The 15,543-nt window shown below is 42.4% G+C and overlaps 1 protein-coding gene across 1 annotated transcript; it reads right to left on the bottom strand.

The window, feature by feature from the left end:
- Window positions 1-8,161: 8,161 nt before the first annotated feature.
- Window positions 8,162-10,516, bottom strand: LOC143364071 (uncharacterized). Its single transcript, XM_076804584.1, has one exon. The coding sequence runs from the start codon at window positions 10,415-10,417 to the stop codon at window positions 9,155-9,157; it is 1,263 nt and encodes a 420-aa protein (XP_076660699.1). The 5' UTR covers window positions 10,418-10,516; the 3' UTR covers window positions 8,162-9,154.
- Between the last annotated feature and the right edge of the window lie 5,027 nt (window positions 10,517-15,543).

Raw genomic sequence — 15,543 nt, 5'->3', positions numbered from 1 at the left:
CACCCTCTATCCTATCCTCTATCCTATCCTCTATCCTATCCTATCCTCAATGCTATCCTGTATCCTATCCAATCCTCTATCCTATCCTATCGTATCCTATCCTGTATCCTATACAATCCTCTATTCAATCCTATCCTCTATCCTATACAATCCTCTATCCTATCCTATCCTCTATCCTATACAATCCTTTTTTTTTTTTTTTTTAAAGGTATTTGCCTAAATTTAACTTTTCAATTTCTACAAAATCCTTAAGAATCTATTATCGCTGTTCGCGCATGTACTTAATTTAATTTAATCTAATCGATTCGCTTAGACTTATTCTATTTTATATATACTAACACTTAAAGTAACTAAACTCGAGATTAACACTAATATTACAAATCTAAAACCTAAACTCTAAATATTTACTAGCTACACCTTATTAACCAAAAACCAAAAAACCAACCCAAACAGTTCTAATTATAATATTTTTCTATTAACCTAAACCTATCTTATCTAAAATTCGTACAGAGTCGTCGAGGTCCGCAGAAATCTACTTCACGGCTACGAAGTTCTCTCTACCTACTAACTACGAAAATTTGACGAAATTCGCAAGATTGTTAGAATTTTTGAAAAAATCTCGTGCGATCGACGGGAAAAATTCTGAAAACCGAAAACCCTCGTAAAGGGGGGGGGGGGGTTTCGACAAATTTTTTGCCTTGGGGAACCCGGTTACCCAGATCTAAGACACCCCTTAGATTCCCCTACCGAGTCGACCCACGTACTCAGATTTTTTTACGATCCGAAATTATTTGGTCACCCGGTATGCACGCTAATTTTCAACTTTCAACGATTCCGGCGTTCAGCGGCTCGTTGTAAAGGTACGGGCGAGCACTTTACTTTCGTCTGGTCCGTTTCCCTAATTTCCGTAAAATAAACCTGCTAATCGCTATATCTCCGAAATGGGTGGGTGCAGAGCAAAAAAGTTTTCGGGGGGGGAGAATAATTTCTCCTTTCCGACCCCCTTCGACTCGCCACCCTCCGAAATAGACCCTCCTAAAATTTTATTGTGATCGGCCTATTTTCGAGTTTAACCCGTTTCTGTCCGATATCCTAGAACTTTATATCCGGTGTACCTATTTCCCTGACTATCCCTCTGTGGTATTAGTTCTTTCTAATTCCTACCTTACTTTTAGATTGACCGTCTGGCCGACCCCTCACGTTGTGCATGAACCTTTACAGCCGGTCCTTTCGGGTGTTCACTATCCTCTATTGTTCTGTGTCTTTCTCTCTCTCTCTCTCTCTCTCTCTCTCGTCACTTGGCACTTTAAAGTTCTTGGTAGCTATATCTCGAGTGTACTTGTTCGTTTTTACTACCACTTTTTCACTAGTTTTATTTATTAGTTTTTCGAATCTAATTAAAATTTCTATTATTTTTATCAAATTTCTAATCTTTTTTAATTCTTTTCAGGTAATACTCTTCCCGAGGTAGCTGCACGGTGCTATTTTACCCGGAAAGTTGCAGTTTTTCGGCTTTTCGGCACTCCCGTTTCCCGGAATTCGTTGAAAGTATCTTTTTCACGTAAGTATACCCGTTATTATCTTTTAAGAGTTTAATCTTTTCTTTTTCTTTTTCAGATTTTCGCGTTCGGCTTTTGAGTTTATCCGCCCCTGAGGGGTTTTTAACCAGCACTCCGCGTTCTTCGCGCCTTTATTCGCGTTTCGGATTTTTAATCCTTATGGTTTTTGAATTTTCTACTCACTTTTTACTTTTACTTCTATTCATACTTATTATTTCGTATAAGAATAAAATAAAATAAAACTCGGAAGTGAGCTCAATCTTTTCGCGTCTCTAATTTCTCTTTTCGATAGTTACTCGATGAGTTCTCGATTCGCTCTCATCAAATACAATCCTCTATTATATCCTATCGTCTATCCTATCGTATCCTCTATACTATCCTATCCTATTCTCTATCCTATACTATCCTCTAACCTATCCTATCCTCTATCCTATACTATCCTCTAACCTATCCTATCCTCTATCCTATCAGATCCTCTAACCTATCCTATCCTCTATCCTATCCTATCCTCTATCCTATCCCCTATCCTATCCTCTATCCTATCCTCTATCCTATCCCCTATCCTATCCTATCCTCTATCCTATCCTATCCTCTATCCTATATAATCCTCTATCCTATCCTATCGTGTATCCTATACAATCCTCTATCCTATCCTATCCTCTATCCTATCGTATCCTCTATCCTATCCTATCCTCTATCCTATCCTATCCTCTATACTATCGTATCCTCTATCCTATCCCATCCTCTATCCTATCCTATCGTCTATCCTATAATATCCTCTATCTTATCCAATCCTCTATCGTATCCTCTATCCTATCCTCTATCCTATCCTCTATCCTATCCTATCCGCAATGCTATCCTGTATCCTATCCAATCCTCTATCCTATCCTATCCTCTATCCTATCGTTTCCTCTTTCCTATCCCATCCTTAAACGTATCCTATCCTCTACTCTATCCTATCCTATATCCTATAATATCCTCAATCCTATCCAATCCTCTATCCTATCCTCTATCCTATCGTCTATCCTATCCTCTATCCTATCCTATCCTCAATCCTATCCTATCCCCTATCGTATCCTATCCTCTATCCTGTCGTATCGTCTCTCCTATCCTATCCTCTATCCTATCGTATCCTCTTTCCTATCCCATCCTCAATCGTATCCTATCCTCTATTCTATCCTATCCTATATCCTATAATATCCTCAATCCTATCCAATCCTCTACCCTACCCTCTATCCTATCCTCTATCCTATCCTCTATCCTATCCTATCCTCAATGCTATCCTGTATCCTATCCAATCCTCTATCCTATCCTATCCTCTATTCTATCCTATCCTCTATCCTATCGTATCCTCTTTCCTATCCCATCCTCAAACGTATCCTATCCTCTATTCTATCCTATCCTCAATCCAATCCTATCCCCCATCTTATCCTATCCTCTATCCTGTCGTATCGTCCGTCCTATCGTATCCTGTATCCTATCCTATCCTATTCTCTATCCTATTCTATCCTCTATCCTATCGTATACTCTATCCTATCACATCCACTATCCTATCCTATCGTCTATCCTACAATATCCCCTATCCTACCCAATCCTCTATCCTATCCTCTATCGTATCCTCTATCCTATCCTCTATCGTATCCTCTATCCTATCGTCTATCCTATAATATCCAATATCCTATCCAATCCTCTATCCTATCCTCTATCCTATCCTATCCTCTATCCTATCGTATCCTATATCCTATCCCATCCTCTATCCTATCATATCCTATATCCTATAATATCCTCAATCCTATCCAATCCTCTACCCTACCCTCTATCCTATCCTCTATCCTATCCTCTATCCTATCCTACCCTCAATGCTATCCTGTATCCTATCCAATCCTCTATCCTATCATATCCTATATCCTATAATATCCTCAATCCTATCCAATCCTCTACCCTACCCTCTATCCTATCCTCTATCCTATCCTCTATCCTATCCTATCCTCTATCCTATTCTATCCTGTATCCTATCGTATACTCTATCCTATCACATCCACTATCCTATCCTATCGCCTATCCTACAATATCCCCTATCCTACCCAATCCTCTATCCTATCCTCTATCGTATCCCCTATCCTATCGTCTATCCTATAATATCCAATATCCTATCCAATCCTCTATCCTATCCTCTATCCTATCCTATCCTCTATCCTATCGTATCCTCTATCCTATCCCATCCTCTATCCTATCATATCCTATATCCTATAATATCCTCAATCCTATCCAATCCTCTAGCCTACCCTCTATCCTATCCTCTATCCTATCCTATCCTCAATGCTGTCCTGTATCCTATCCAATCCTCTATCCTATCCTATCCTCTATCCTATCGTATCCTCTTTCCTATCCCATCCTCAATCCTATAATATCCTCAATCCTATCCAATCCTCTAGCCTACCCTCTATCCTATCCTCTATCCTATCCTCTATCCTAACGTCTATCCTATAATATCCAATATCCTATCCAATCCTCTATCCTATCCTATCCTCTATCCTATCGTATCCTCCATCCTATATTATCCTCTTTACTATCCAATCCTCTATCCTATCCTATCCTCTATCCTCTCCAATCCCTTATCCTATCCTCAATCCCATCGTATCCTTTATCATATCCCATCCTCTATCCTATCATATCCTCTCACCTATCCTATCCTCTATCCTATCCTATCCTCTATCCTATCCTATCCTCTATCCTATAATATCCTCTACCCAATCCTATCCTCTATCCTATCCAATCCCCTATCCTATCCAATCCCCTATCCTATCCTCTATCCTATCCTATCCTCTATCCTATCCTATCCTGTATCCTATCCAATCCCCCATCCTATCCTCTATCCTATCCTCTATCCTATCCTACCCTCTATCCTATCGTATCTGCTATCCTATCGTATCATCTATCCTATCCCACCCTCTATCCTATCCTATCCTTAATCCTATCCAATCCTTGCAACCGTTTTTATCTTCTTCCTCGCGTTCCTGCAGTGTCTTGCCACGCGCACGCTGTCGCCTCCTCACAATGAAGGCACGTGAGAAAAATCGTATCGATGCTGAGCTTCCGATAGATAGATAGGGACGGTTACAACCCTAGTAAGATAAGGTTCGTGCCTCCAGGCACTGGAAGACGGAGAGGTTCAAACTAACTTTGAATCATTCGGAGACGATGTTGGAGGTAGAAGTAAGATATATTCTGTTATACTTTATATGTACAGTAATCGGAGTCTTTATAAGTACAGTAACCGCAGTACGACGGTTGCGGGATTAATACTGTTCGCAATTCGCGCCTAGTCGATCGCGACTTCGTAGAATCGTGCCTTCGCATAGGCAGTAGCCCGAGCCCTATCCTGGCTCCACGTCTGGGTCCCTTTCTGATACTTTGATCGTGTTACCGTATCGCGAATTTCCCGAACGAACGTGAGCCGTCGTAGCATACGAGCACTCGTTGCTGACGCAGGAAGTGCCCGAATGACGACACGTACAAGGCGTCGGTCAGACACCCGACCCTGAGGATCGTCTCCGTCGTCACTAGTCAGTAGGTTCGGAGACTATCCGGTATCGGTGGAAAGACGTTAACCGTACTTACTCTGATTACCGTATCGTAACTTTCCCGAACGAACGTGAGAATTTACTTCCTTTCGTGGAGAATACGACTCGAGACCGATGCAGTTTCCCTCGTCTCGCTGGAGTTATTATTTGATTAATCGCTACGGCCGATGATTGCCGCTCGTAGAACTTTATGGACTCGTGTCGTGCGGTTTATACGACACTTCCTCAGTTTGAGGATATCACGAGACGAAGGAACGCAGTCGGTTTGACTGTATCGCCCCTGAGTCGGTTTGACTCGCTCGCTGCGTACCGAACAGCCCGAAATTCCCAAACCCGAACAAGCTCGCGCCCAGACGTAGAGTGGCCTAATTCTGTCGCGCATCGACCTCATTCGATCCGTATCGCGTGGGGATCGATGCGCGCGCACGCTAATTAGTGGGGGATCCTGCGATCCTTCCTTAAGAGAAGGATGACGGGACGACCAGGGACGTCGTGGTGGTGGTCCGCGTTGCTCATGCGACACGTCGCCCGATCGATACATATCGACATGTAATCGATACGGTTACATCCTCTATCGTATCCTCTATCCTATCCTATCCTCTGTCCTATCCTATTTTCTATCCTACCCCATCCTCTATCGTATCCTATCCTATAATATCCTCTATTCTATCCTATCCTCTATCCTATCCAATCCCCTATCCTATACTCTATCCTAACCTATCCTGTATCCTCTCCAATCCCCTATCCTATCCTCTGTCCTATCCTACCCTCTATCCTATCGTATCTTCTATCCTATCGTATCCTCTATTCTATACTATCCTCTATCCTATACAATCCCCTATCCTATCCTCTATCCTATCCAATCCTCAATCCTACCTTATCCCATATCCTATCCGATCCTTTAACCTATCCTATCCTCTATCCTATCATATCCTCTATCCTACCCCATCCTCTATCCTATCCTATCCTCTATCCTATCCTACAATATTCTCTATTCTATCCTATCCTCTATCATATCCAATCCCCTATCCAATCCTATCCTCTATCCTCTCCAATCCCCTATCCTATCCTCGATCCTATCCTATCCTCTATCCTATCCTATCCTCTATCCTATCGTATACTCTATCCTACCCCATCCTTTATCCTATCCTACCCTCTATCCTATCCTACAATATTCTCTATTCTATCCTATCCTCTATCATATCCAATCCCCTATCCAATCCTATCCTCTATCCTCTACAATCCCCTATCCTATCCTCAATCCTATCCTATCATCTATCCTATAATATCCTCTATCCTATATAATCCCCCATCCTATCCTCTATCCTATCCTTTCCTGTATCCTATCCAATCCCCTATCCTATCCTCTATCCTCTCCTATCCTGTATCCTCTCCAATCCCCTATCCTATCCTCTATCCTATCCTATCCTCTATCCTATCCTATCCTCTATCCTATCGTATACTCTATCCTACCCCATCCTCTATCCTATCCTATCCTCTATCCTATCCTACAATATTCTCTATTCTATCCTATCCTCTATCATATCCAATCCCCTATCCAATCCTATCCTCTATCCTCTCCAATCCCCTATCCTATCCTCGATCCTATCCTATCCTCTATCCTATCCTATCCTCTATCCTATCGTATACTCTATCCTACCCCATCCTCTATCCTATCCTACCCTCTATCCTATCCTACAATATTCTCTATTCTATCCTATCCTCTATCATATCCAATCCCCTATCCAATCCTATCCTCTATCCTCTCCAATCCCCTATCCTATCCTCAATCCTATCCTATCATGTATCCTATAATATCCTCTATCCTATATAATCCCCCATCCTATCCTCTATCCTATCCTTTCCTGTATCCTATCCAATCCCCAATCCTATCCTCTATCCTATCCTATCCTCAATGCTATCCTGTATCCTATCCAATCCTCTATCCTATCCTATCCTCTATCCTATCGTATCCTCTATCCTATATTATCCTCTTACCTATCCAATCCTCTATCCTATACTCTATCCTATCCTATCCTGTATCCTATCCAATCCCCTATCCTATCCTCTATCCTATTCTATCCTGTATCCTATCCAATCCCCCATCCTATCCTCTATCCTATCCTCTATCCTATCCTACCCTCTATCCTATCTATACTCTATCCTACCCCATCCTCTATCCTATCCTATCCTCTATCCTATCCTATAATATTCTCTATTCTATCCTATCCTCTATCATATCCAATCCCCTATCCAATCCCCTATCCTATCCTCAATCCTATCCTATCATCTATCCGATAATATCCTCTATCCTATATAATCCCCCATCCTATCCCCTATCCTATCCTTTCCTGTATCCTATCCAATCCCCAATCCTATCCTCTATCCTATCCTATCCTCAATGCTATCCTGTATCCTATCCAATCCTCTATCCTATCCTATCCTCTATCCTATCGTATCCTCTATCCTATATTATCCTCTTACCTATCCAATCCTCTATCATATACTCTATCCTATCCTATCCTGTATCCTATCCAATCCCCTATCCTATCCTCTATCCTATTCTATCCTGTATCCTATCCAATCCCCCATCCTATCCTCTATCCTATCCTCTATCCTATCCTACCCTCTATCCTATCGTATACTCTATCCTACCCCATCCTCTATCCTATCCTATCCTCTATCCTATCCTATAATATTCTCTATTCTATCCTATCCTCTATCATATCCAATCCCCTATCCAATCCCCTATCCTATCCTCAATCCTATCCTATCATCTATCCGATAATATCCTCTATCCTATATAATCCCCCATCCTATCCCCTATCCTATCCTATCCTCTATCCTATCCTTTCCTGTATCCTATCCAATCCCCTATAATATCCTCTATTCTATCCTATCCTCTATCCTATCCATTCCCCTATCCTATCCTCTCCTCTATCCTCTAAAATCTCTATATAGTTCTATATAAGCCAAACTTAGCATACCTAAGTAGACACTTTTAATATCAGAGATGTGTTCTTTTTTTTTCTTTCTTTCTTCTTCGTCTTCTTCGGATAGAAATACACGCTTTAAAAAGTCTCTTATGTTTTACGTAAGACAAGCGACGACTTGTCCGTTACAAGGAAGGCTTCTCCTAACACCGTATAAAAATTATAAAACAGAAAGAATGTTTAAAATTTACCACCTAACAAGTTATTATACACGTGTTCTCGAGAGTCGGTGCTATGGCCAGCCTCCTTAGGCCTTCGATATACGACATCAAAATTAAAATCAAGGCGAACGCCTTAACTTCTTCTTGCGTAGAAGATGGAATTATATATTTCATTTCCAGCTCGGGACTATCTGGGTTTTCACACGGATTTAAGCAGCATCAAACTGTCATCGTAAAGTGAATATATCTTTTTGATATTACATTCTGCTGGTCCGCTTGAAGTCTTTCATCCATATTTTTTTTTTTTTAGTCTAGTATTGATCAAATTCACGATTATTAACAAGTCCATGAACATCCAGCCTCGTTCTTGTTACTGTTTATCTGTCAAACTAGCCCCTGAATACTAGTTATGGACAAACCGATTTGTTACAAGTACAAAAAAAGGATCGTGATCTACAGTATTCATATGATGCGACATTTTTTTTCCTGTATGCTTGCGCCAACGTGCCAATATGCAAGAGCGCGTACAAGCGCTCACGTTTCTTGTATTTATATAAATTACGTATCTCATTTTGCAAGGGTGTACCTTGACGCGACGAAACTTCCTCTGTACAACCATAAATACCTGAAAAAACACTAGACTCTCTTTCTGTTGCCTAGATATAACTTCCCGCATTCCTGATAGTACGAATAATGTTTTGCGTCGAGGGTATTGTATTATGCTTTAACGTTTTCACTGATGCAAAAATGTTGATAGTAATATTTTTTTTTAGTAATAGTGGTAATTTTATCTGTGGTAGTAGTACTTGATGGTGGTGGTAATGGTGGGATAGTGTGTGAATGACGAACGAAACCACCTATACTAATGAGGGGAAGTCGTTCTCATCGTCTACTTTCGGAGCATTCTGACGTCTTCGAGGCGACCTTTGCTCGACTTGTGGCGGGGGACCGCGCGTGTCTCCATCTCTAGGAGCTCCACCACGATTTCCAAATCCACGACCATTGGCACGTTCTCCACCACGGCCACCTCGTCCTTTTCCACGTCCACCGGCACCACGTCGGGAATCACTGAATTGAATCTCGATGCCTAACACACGTTTCTGTCGTCCAACCCGCTGAGGATATTCCGCCGCAGCATCATGCTCCTCTTCGTCGTCATCGTCGTCCTCACCGCCTTCCTTTTTCTTCTGGAGCGCGTACATTTTCTTCCATTGAGTCATATCCTCGCCCTCTCCAGCTTTGCGCAAATTGTATTGAGGCTTCGCTCTATTATTGCGCAAAGCTTTCCATTCGTCCAATGTCAATTCGCGAGATTCCTCTTCGGCAGGCTTTTCCTCGGTTGTATCTGTGTTTGTTGCGTCCCCTTCTTTTGTTTCCGGGGATGCTTGGGGAGCATCTCCTTCGGGTTTCTCGGTAGGCCATTCCTGACTTTCTTGGTTCAAACTTTCTTCAATTTCGTCGTTGTGGGTACCCCAGTTATGGCTACCAGCACCATCTTTTTTATCCACTGGTTTAATCCCGGTTTTATCAGAGCCTGATTGACGATCAAATTCACGTTTCCCGCGGTTATCGTATCCTCCACGGCCACCCCGTGGTCCTCCGCGTCCGCGGCTCAACCCACGCATTCCACCTCGCCCCCTGCGCTCTCCGTAGTCTGCACGTTGAGTATCATTCGAATTTCTGAATTCTCGTGTTTCACGGCCCTCGCCAGGAGGTCCACGTCTCAGTTCTCCTTGAGGACGGGGCGTTCGTTCTCCCTCTTCGCGATTACGTCTGTTGTAACGTTCTTCCCTGTTATCTCCAGAGAACTTGACATTGCGATCTCCTCCACCGGTTCTTACTTGTGGCGGTTTCTTTTCTCCTTGATCTTTCTTTGGATCTTGAATCTTCGACACTGGTTGCTGCGTGTCCTTAATCACGCGGGTTTTTTGCGTTTTGTTGCCGGTAGGCTTTGGCGCGTCCGGCTGCTTACTCTTATTCTCCTTCTCCGAAAGCTTCTCCTTTTTCTTAGCTTCCTTCTCTTGTTCCCGTTGCTGCACTATCTCGCGCAGATCCGCATCGTCGGCCAACAACGGTACCAAGAACTTGTTGGTAACGTTAATACTGTACATGGACTCCATGATGTCTTTTATCCTCTCTTCGTCGAGGATCACGCGAAAATTTCACGGCTACTCTTGAGCCCTTGTGTAACAGAGACATTCAATATTTCAATATGGCCGAGTCCCATCCTCTGTCGTATTCTATTTTCTATCCTATCCAATCCTGTATCCTCTCCAATCCCCTATCCCATCCCCTATACTATCCCATTCTCTATCCTATCCTATCCTCTATCCTATCCTATCTTCTATCCTATCCTATCCTCTATCCTATCCTATCCTCTATCCTATCCTATCCTCTATCCTATCCTATCCTATCCTCTATCCTAACCTATCCTCTATCCTATCCTCTTGTAGCGGCTAGCGGGGCGCCGGAAGAGAAATCTTCAGCGCACCAGCACCAAGAAAGATTTATGGTTTGCACAGCATAAGACGCTATTTGTGAGAAAACGTCTTTAACGTTTTTGGCCACTTAGCGGACAGATGTGTCCTTGTAGTTCCTAGCGACGAACTCAATAGCGCAAGTGGACGCCATAAATTTTGGGTAGTCTAAGGGTCTCCAGCCTAGAGTGTCCCAGCGACGCGTGCCTGGTTTCTATCACCCGGGAAAGCTGGGCCCATTGACGTAAGCCAGCAGTCACGTACCGCACTTAGCACGGGCCCGGAAGACACCCCGCTGCATCACCAAAATTAGATTTTTAACAGAACGACACGCTCACCCTTCTCACGCACGAGAGGCGTGGAACGTGGGCGTGTTATGCAAAATGCACGGATTGGTGGAAGTTCCCCGCAAGGACTTCCACCAATCAGCCGACAAGCATTTTTGATGATATAAGGCAGAGACTACCGACGCGAAATGAAGTCACGAAGTCGAGACACAGCCGCGTATCCGCCGAGTGACTTAGAGTCTAGTCCGGTCGTTGCTAAGTTGCAATACAGTTCAACCGCGAGTCTAAGCGAATCGCCGGTTTTAATTGAACCACCCCGGACGCTCTCGCGACATCACTCTTTATTGTAAATAAACGACTCAGTCACGTACACCTGATTTTGAACACTTGTTCTAAGGCACCCGCCTTATATAACCCTGTTCCTTCACTCTATCCTATCCTATCCTCTATCCTATCCTATCCTCTATCCTATCCTATCCTCTATCCTATCCTATCCTCTATCCTATCCAATCCTCTATCCCATAATATCCTCTATTCTATCCAATCCTCTATCCTATCGTATCCTCTATCCTATCGTATACTCTATCCTACCCCATCCTCTATCCTATCCTATCCTCTATCCTATCCTATAATATTCTCTATTCTATCCTATCCTCTATCCCATCCAATCCCCTATCCTATCCTCTATCCTCTCCTATCCTGCATCCTCTCCAATCCCCTATCCTATCCTCTATCCTATCCTATCCTCTATCCTATCCTATCATCCATCCTATGATATCCTCTATTCTATCCTATCCTCTATCCTATCCAATCCCCTATCCTATCCTCTATTCTAACCTATCCTGTATCCTCTCCAATCCCCTATCCTATCCTCTATCCTATCCTATCATCTATCCTATAATATCCTCTATTCTATCCTTTCCTCTATCCTATCCAATCCCCTATCCTATCCTCTATCCTATCCTATCCTCAGTCCTATCCTACCCTCTACCCTATCCTTTCCTCTATCCTATCGTATCCTCTATCGTACCCCATCCTCTATCCTATCCTATCCTCTATCCTATCCTATCCACTATCCTATCGTATCCTCTATCCTATCCCATCCTCTATCCTATCCTATCCTGTATCCTATCCAATCCCCTATCCTATCCTCTATCCTATCCTATCCTCTATCCTATCCTATCCTCTATCCTATCGTATCCTCTATCCTATCGTATACTCTATCCTACCCCATCCTCTATCCTATCCTATCCTCTATCCTATCCTATAATATTCTCTATTCTATCCTATCCTCTATCCTATCCTATCCTCTGTCCTATCCTGTCCTCTATCCTATCGTATCCTCTTTCCTATCCAATCCTCTATCCTATCCTATCCTCTATCGTATCCTCTATCCTATCCTCTATCCTATCCTCTATCCTATCCTATCCTCAATCCTGTCATATCCCCTATCCTATCCTATCCTCTATCCTATCGTATCCTCTGTCATATCCTATCCTCTATCCTATCCTATCCCCTATCCTATAATATCCTCTATTCTATCCTATCCTCTATCCCATCCTATCCACTTTCCTATCCTCTATCCTATCCTATCCTCTGTCCTAACCTATTTTCTAACCTATCCTATCCTCTATCCTATCCTATCCTCTGTCCTATCCTGTCCTCTATCCTATCCTATCCTCTGTCCTATCCTGTCCTCTATCCTATCCTATCCTCTATCCTATCCTATCCTCTATCCTATCCTATCCTCTATCCTATCCTATCCTCTATCCTATCCTATCCTCTGTCCTATCCTGTCCTCTATCCTATCCTATCCCCTACCCTATCCTATCCTCTATCCTATCCTATCCTCTATCCTATCCTATCCTCTATCCTATCCTCTATCCTATCCTATCCTCTATCCTATCCTATCCTCTATCCTATCCTATCCTCTATCCTATCCTATCCTCTATCCTATCCTATCCTCTATCCTATCCTATCCTCTATCCTATCCTATCCTCTATCCTATCCTATCCTCTATCCTATCCTATCCTCTATCCTATCCAATCCCCTATCCTATCCTCAATCCTATCCTATCATCTATCCTATAATATCCTCTATCCTATATAATCCCCCATCCTATCCTCTATCGTATCCTTTCCTGTATCCTATCCAATCCCCAATCCTATCCTCTATCCTATCCTATCCTCAATGCTATCCTGAATCCTATCCAATCCTCTATCCTATCCTATCATCTATCCTATCGTATCCTCCATCCTATATTATCCTCTTTCCTATCCATTCCTCTATCCTATCCTATCCTCTATCCTATCCTATCATCCATCCTATGATATCCTCTATTCTATCCTATCCTCTATCCTATCCAATCCCCTATCCTATCCTCTATTCTAACCTATCCTGTATCCTCTCCAATCCCCTATCCTATCCTCTATCCTATCCTATCATCTATCCTATAATATCCTCTATTCTATCCTTTCCTCTATCCTATCCAATCCCCTATCCTATACTCTATCCTATCCTATCCTCAGTCCTATCCTATCCTCTACCCTATCCTATCCTCTATCCTATCGTATCCTCTATCGTACCCCATCCTCTATCCTATCCTATCCTCTATCCTATCCTATCATCTATCCTATAATATCCTATCCTCTATCCTATCCTATCATCTATCCTATAATATCCTCTATTCTATCCTATCCTCTACCCTATCCTATCCTCTATCCTATCCTCTATACTATCCTATCCTCAATCCTATCCTATCCTCTACCTTATCCCATCCTCTATCCTATCCTATCCTCTATCCTATCCTATAATATCCTCTATTCTATCCTATCCTCTATCCTATCCTATCCTCTGTCCTATCCTATTTTCTAACCTATCCTATCCTCTATCCTATCCTATCCTCTGTCCTATCCTGTCCTCTATCCTATCCTATCCTCTATCCTATCCTATCCCCTATCCTATCCTATCATATATCCTATCCTATCCCCTATCCTATCGTATCCTCTATCCTATCCCATCCTCTATAATATCCTACCCTCTATCCTATCCTATCCTGTATCCTATAATATCCTCTATCCTATCCTATCCTCTATCCTATCCTATCCACTATCCTATCGTATCCTCTATCCTATCCAATCCTCTATCCTATCCTATCCTGTATCCTATCCAATCCCCTATCCTATCCTCTATCCTATCCTATCCTCTATCCTATCCTATCCTCTATCCTATCCTATCCTCTATCCTATCCTATCCTCTATCCTATCCTATCCTCTATCCTATCCTATCCTATCCTCTATCCTATCCTATAATATCCTCTATTCTATCCTATCCTCTATCCTATCCTATCCTCTGTCCTATCCTATTTTCTAACCTATCCTATCCTCTATCCTATCCTATCCTCTGTCCTATCCTGTCCTCTATCCTATCCTATCCTCTATCCTATCCTCTATCCTATCCTATCCTCTATCCTATCCTATCCTCTATCCTATCGTATCCTCTATCCTATCCCATCCTCTATCGTATCCTATCCTCTATCCTGTCGTATCGTCTGTCCTATACAATCCTCTATCCTATCCTATCCTCTATCCTATCGTATCCTCTATCCTATCCCATTCTCTATCGTATCCTATCCTGTATCCTATAATATCCTATATCCTATAATATCCTCTATCCTATTTTATCCTCTATCCTATCGTATCCTCTATCGTATCCTATCCTCTATCCTATCATATCCTATATAGTATAATATCCTCAAACTTATCCAATCCTCTATCCTACCCTCTATCCTATCCTCTATCCTATCCTATCCTCTAACCTATCCTATCCTGTATCCTATCCAATCCCCTATCCTATCCTCTATCCTATCCTATCCTCTATCCTATCCTATCCTCTATCCTATCCTATCCTCAATCCTACCCTATCCCCTATCCTATCCTAACCTCTATCCTATCCTATCCTCTATCCTATCCTATCCTCTATCCTATCCTATCCTATATCCTATATTTTCCTCAATCCTATCCTATACTCAATCCTATCCAATCCTCTATCCTACCCTCTATCCTACACTCTATCCTATCCTATCCTCTATCCTATCCTCTATCCTATCCTCTACCCTATCCCCTATCCTATCCTATCCTCTATCCTATCCTATCCTCTATCCTATAAAATCCTCTATCCTATCCTATCCTCTATCCTATCCAATCGTCTATCCTATAATTTCCTCTATAATATCCAATCCTCTATCCTATCCTCTATCCTATCCTATCCTCAATCCTATCCTATCCCCTATCCTATCCTATCCTCTATCCTGGCGTATTCTCTATCCTATACTATCCTGAATCCTATCCTATCCCCTATCCTATCCTATCCTCTATCCTGTCGTATCCTCTGTCCTATCCTATCCTCTGTCCTGTCATATCCTCTGTCCTATCCTATCCTCTATCCTGTCGTATCGTCTGTCCTATACAATCCTCTATCCTA

The sequence above is a fragment of the Halictus rubicundus genome, unplaced genomic scaffold (genome assembly GCF_050948215.1).
Source record: "Halictus rubicundus isolate RS-2024b unplaced genomic scaffold, iyHalRubi1_principal scaffold0243, whole genome shotgun sequence".
Classification (NCBI taxonomy): Eukaryota; Metazoa; Arthropoda; class Insecta; order Hymenoptera; family Halictidae; genus Halictus; species Halictus rubicundus.
Note: the sequence above shows the minus strand (reverse complement) of the source record. Positions and strands in the feature narration are given on the sequence as shown.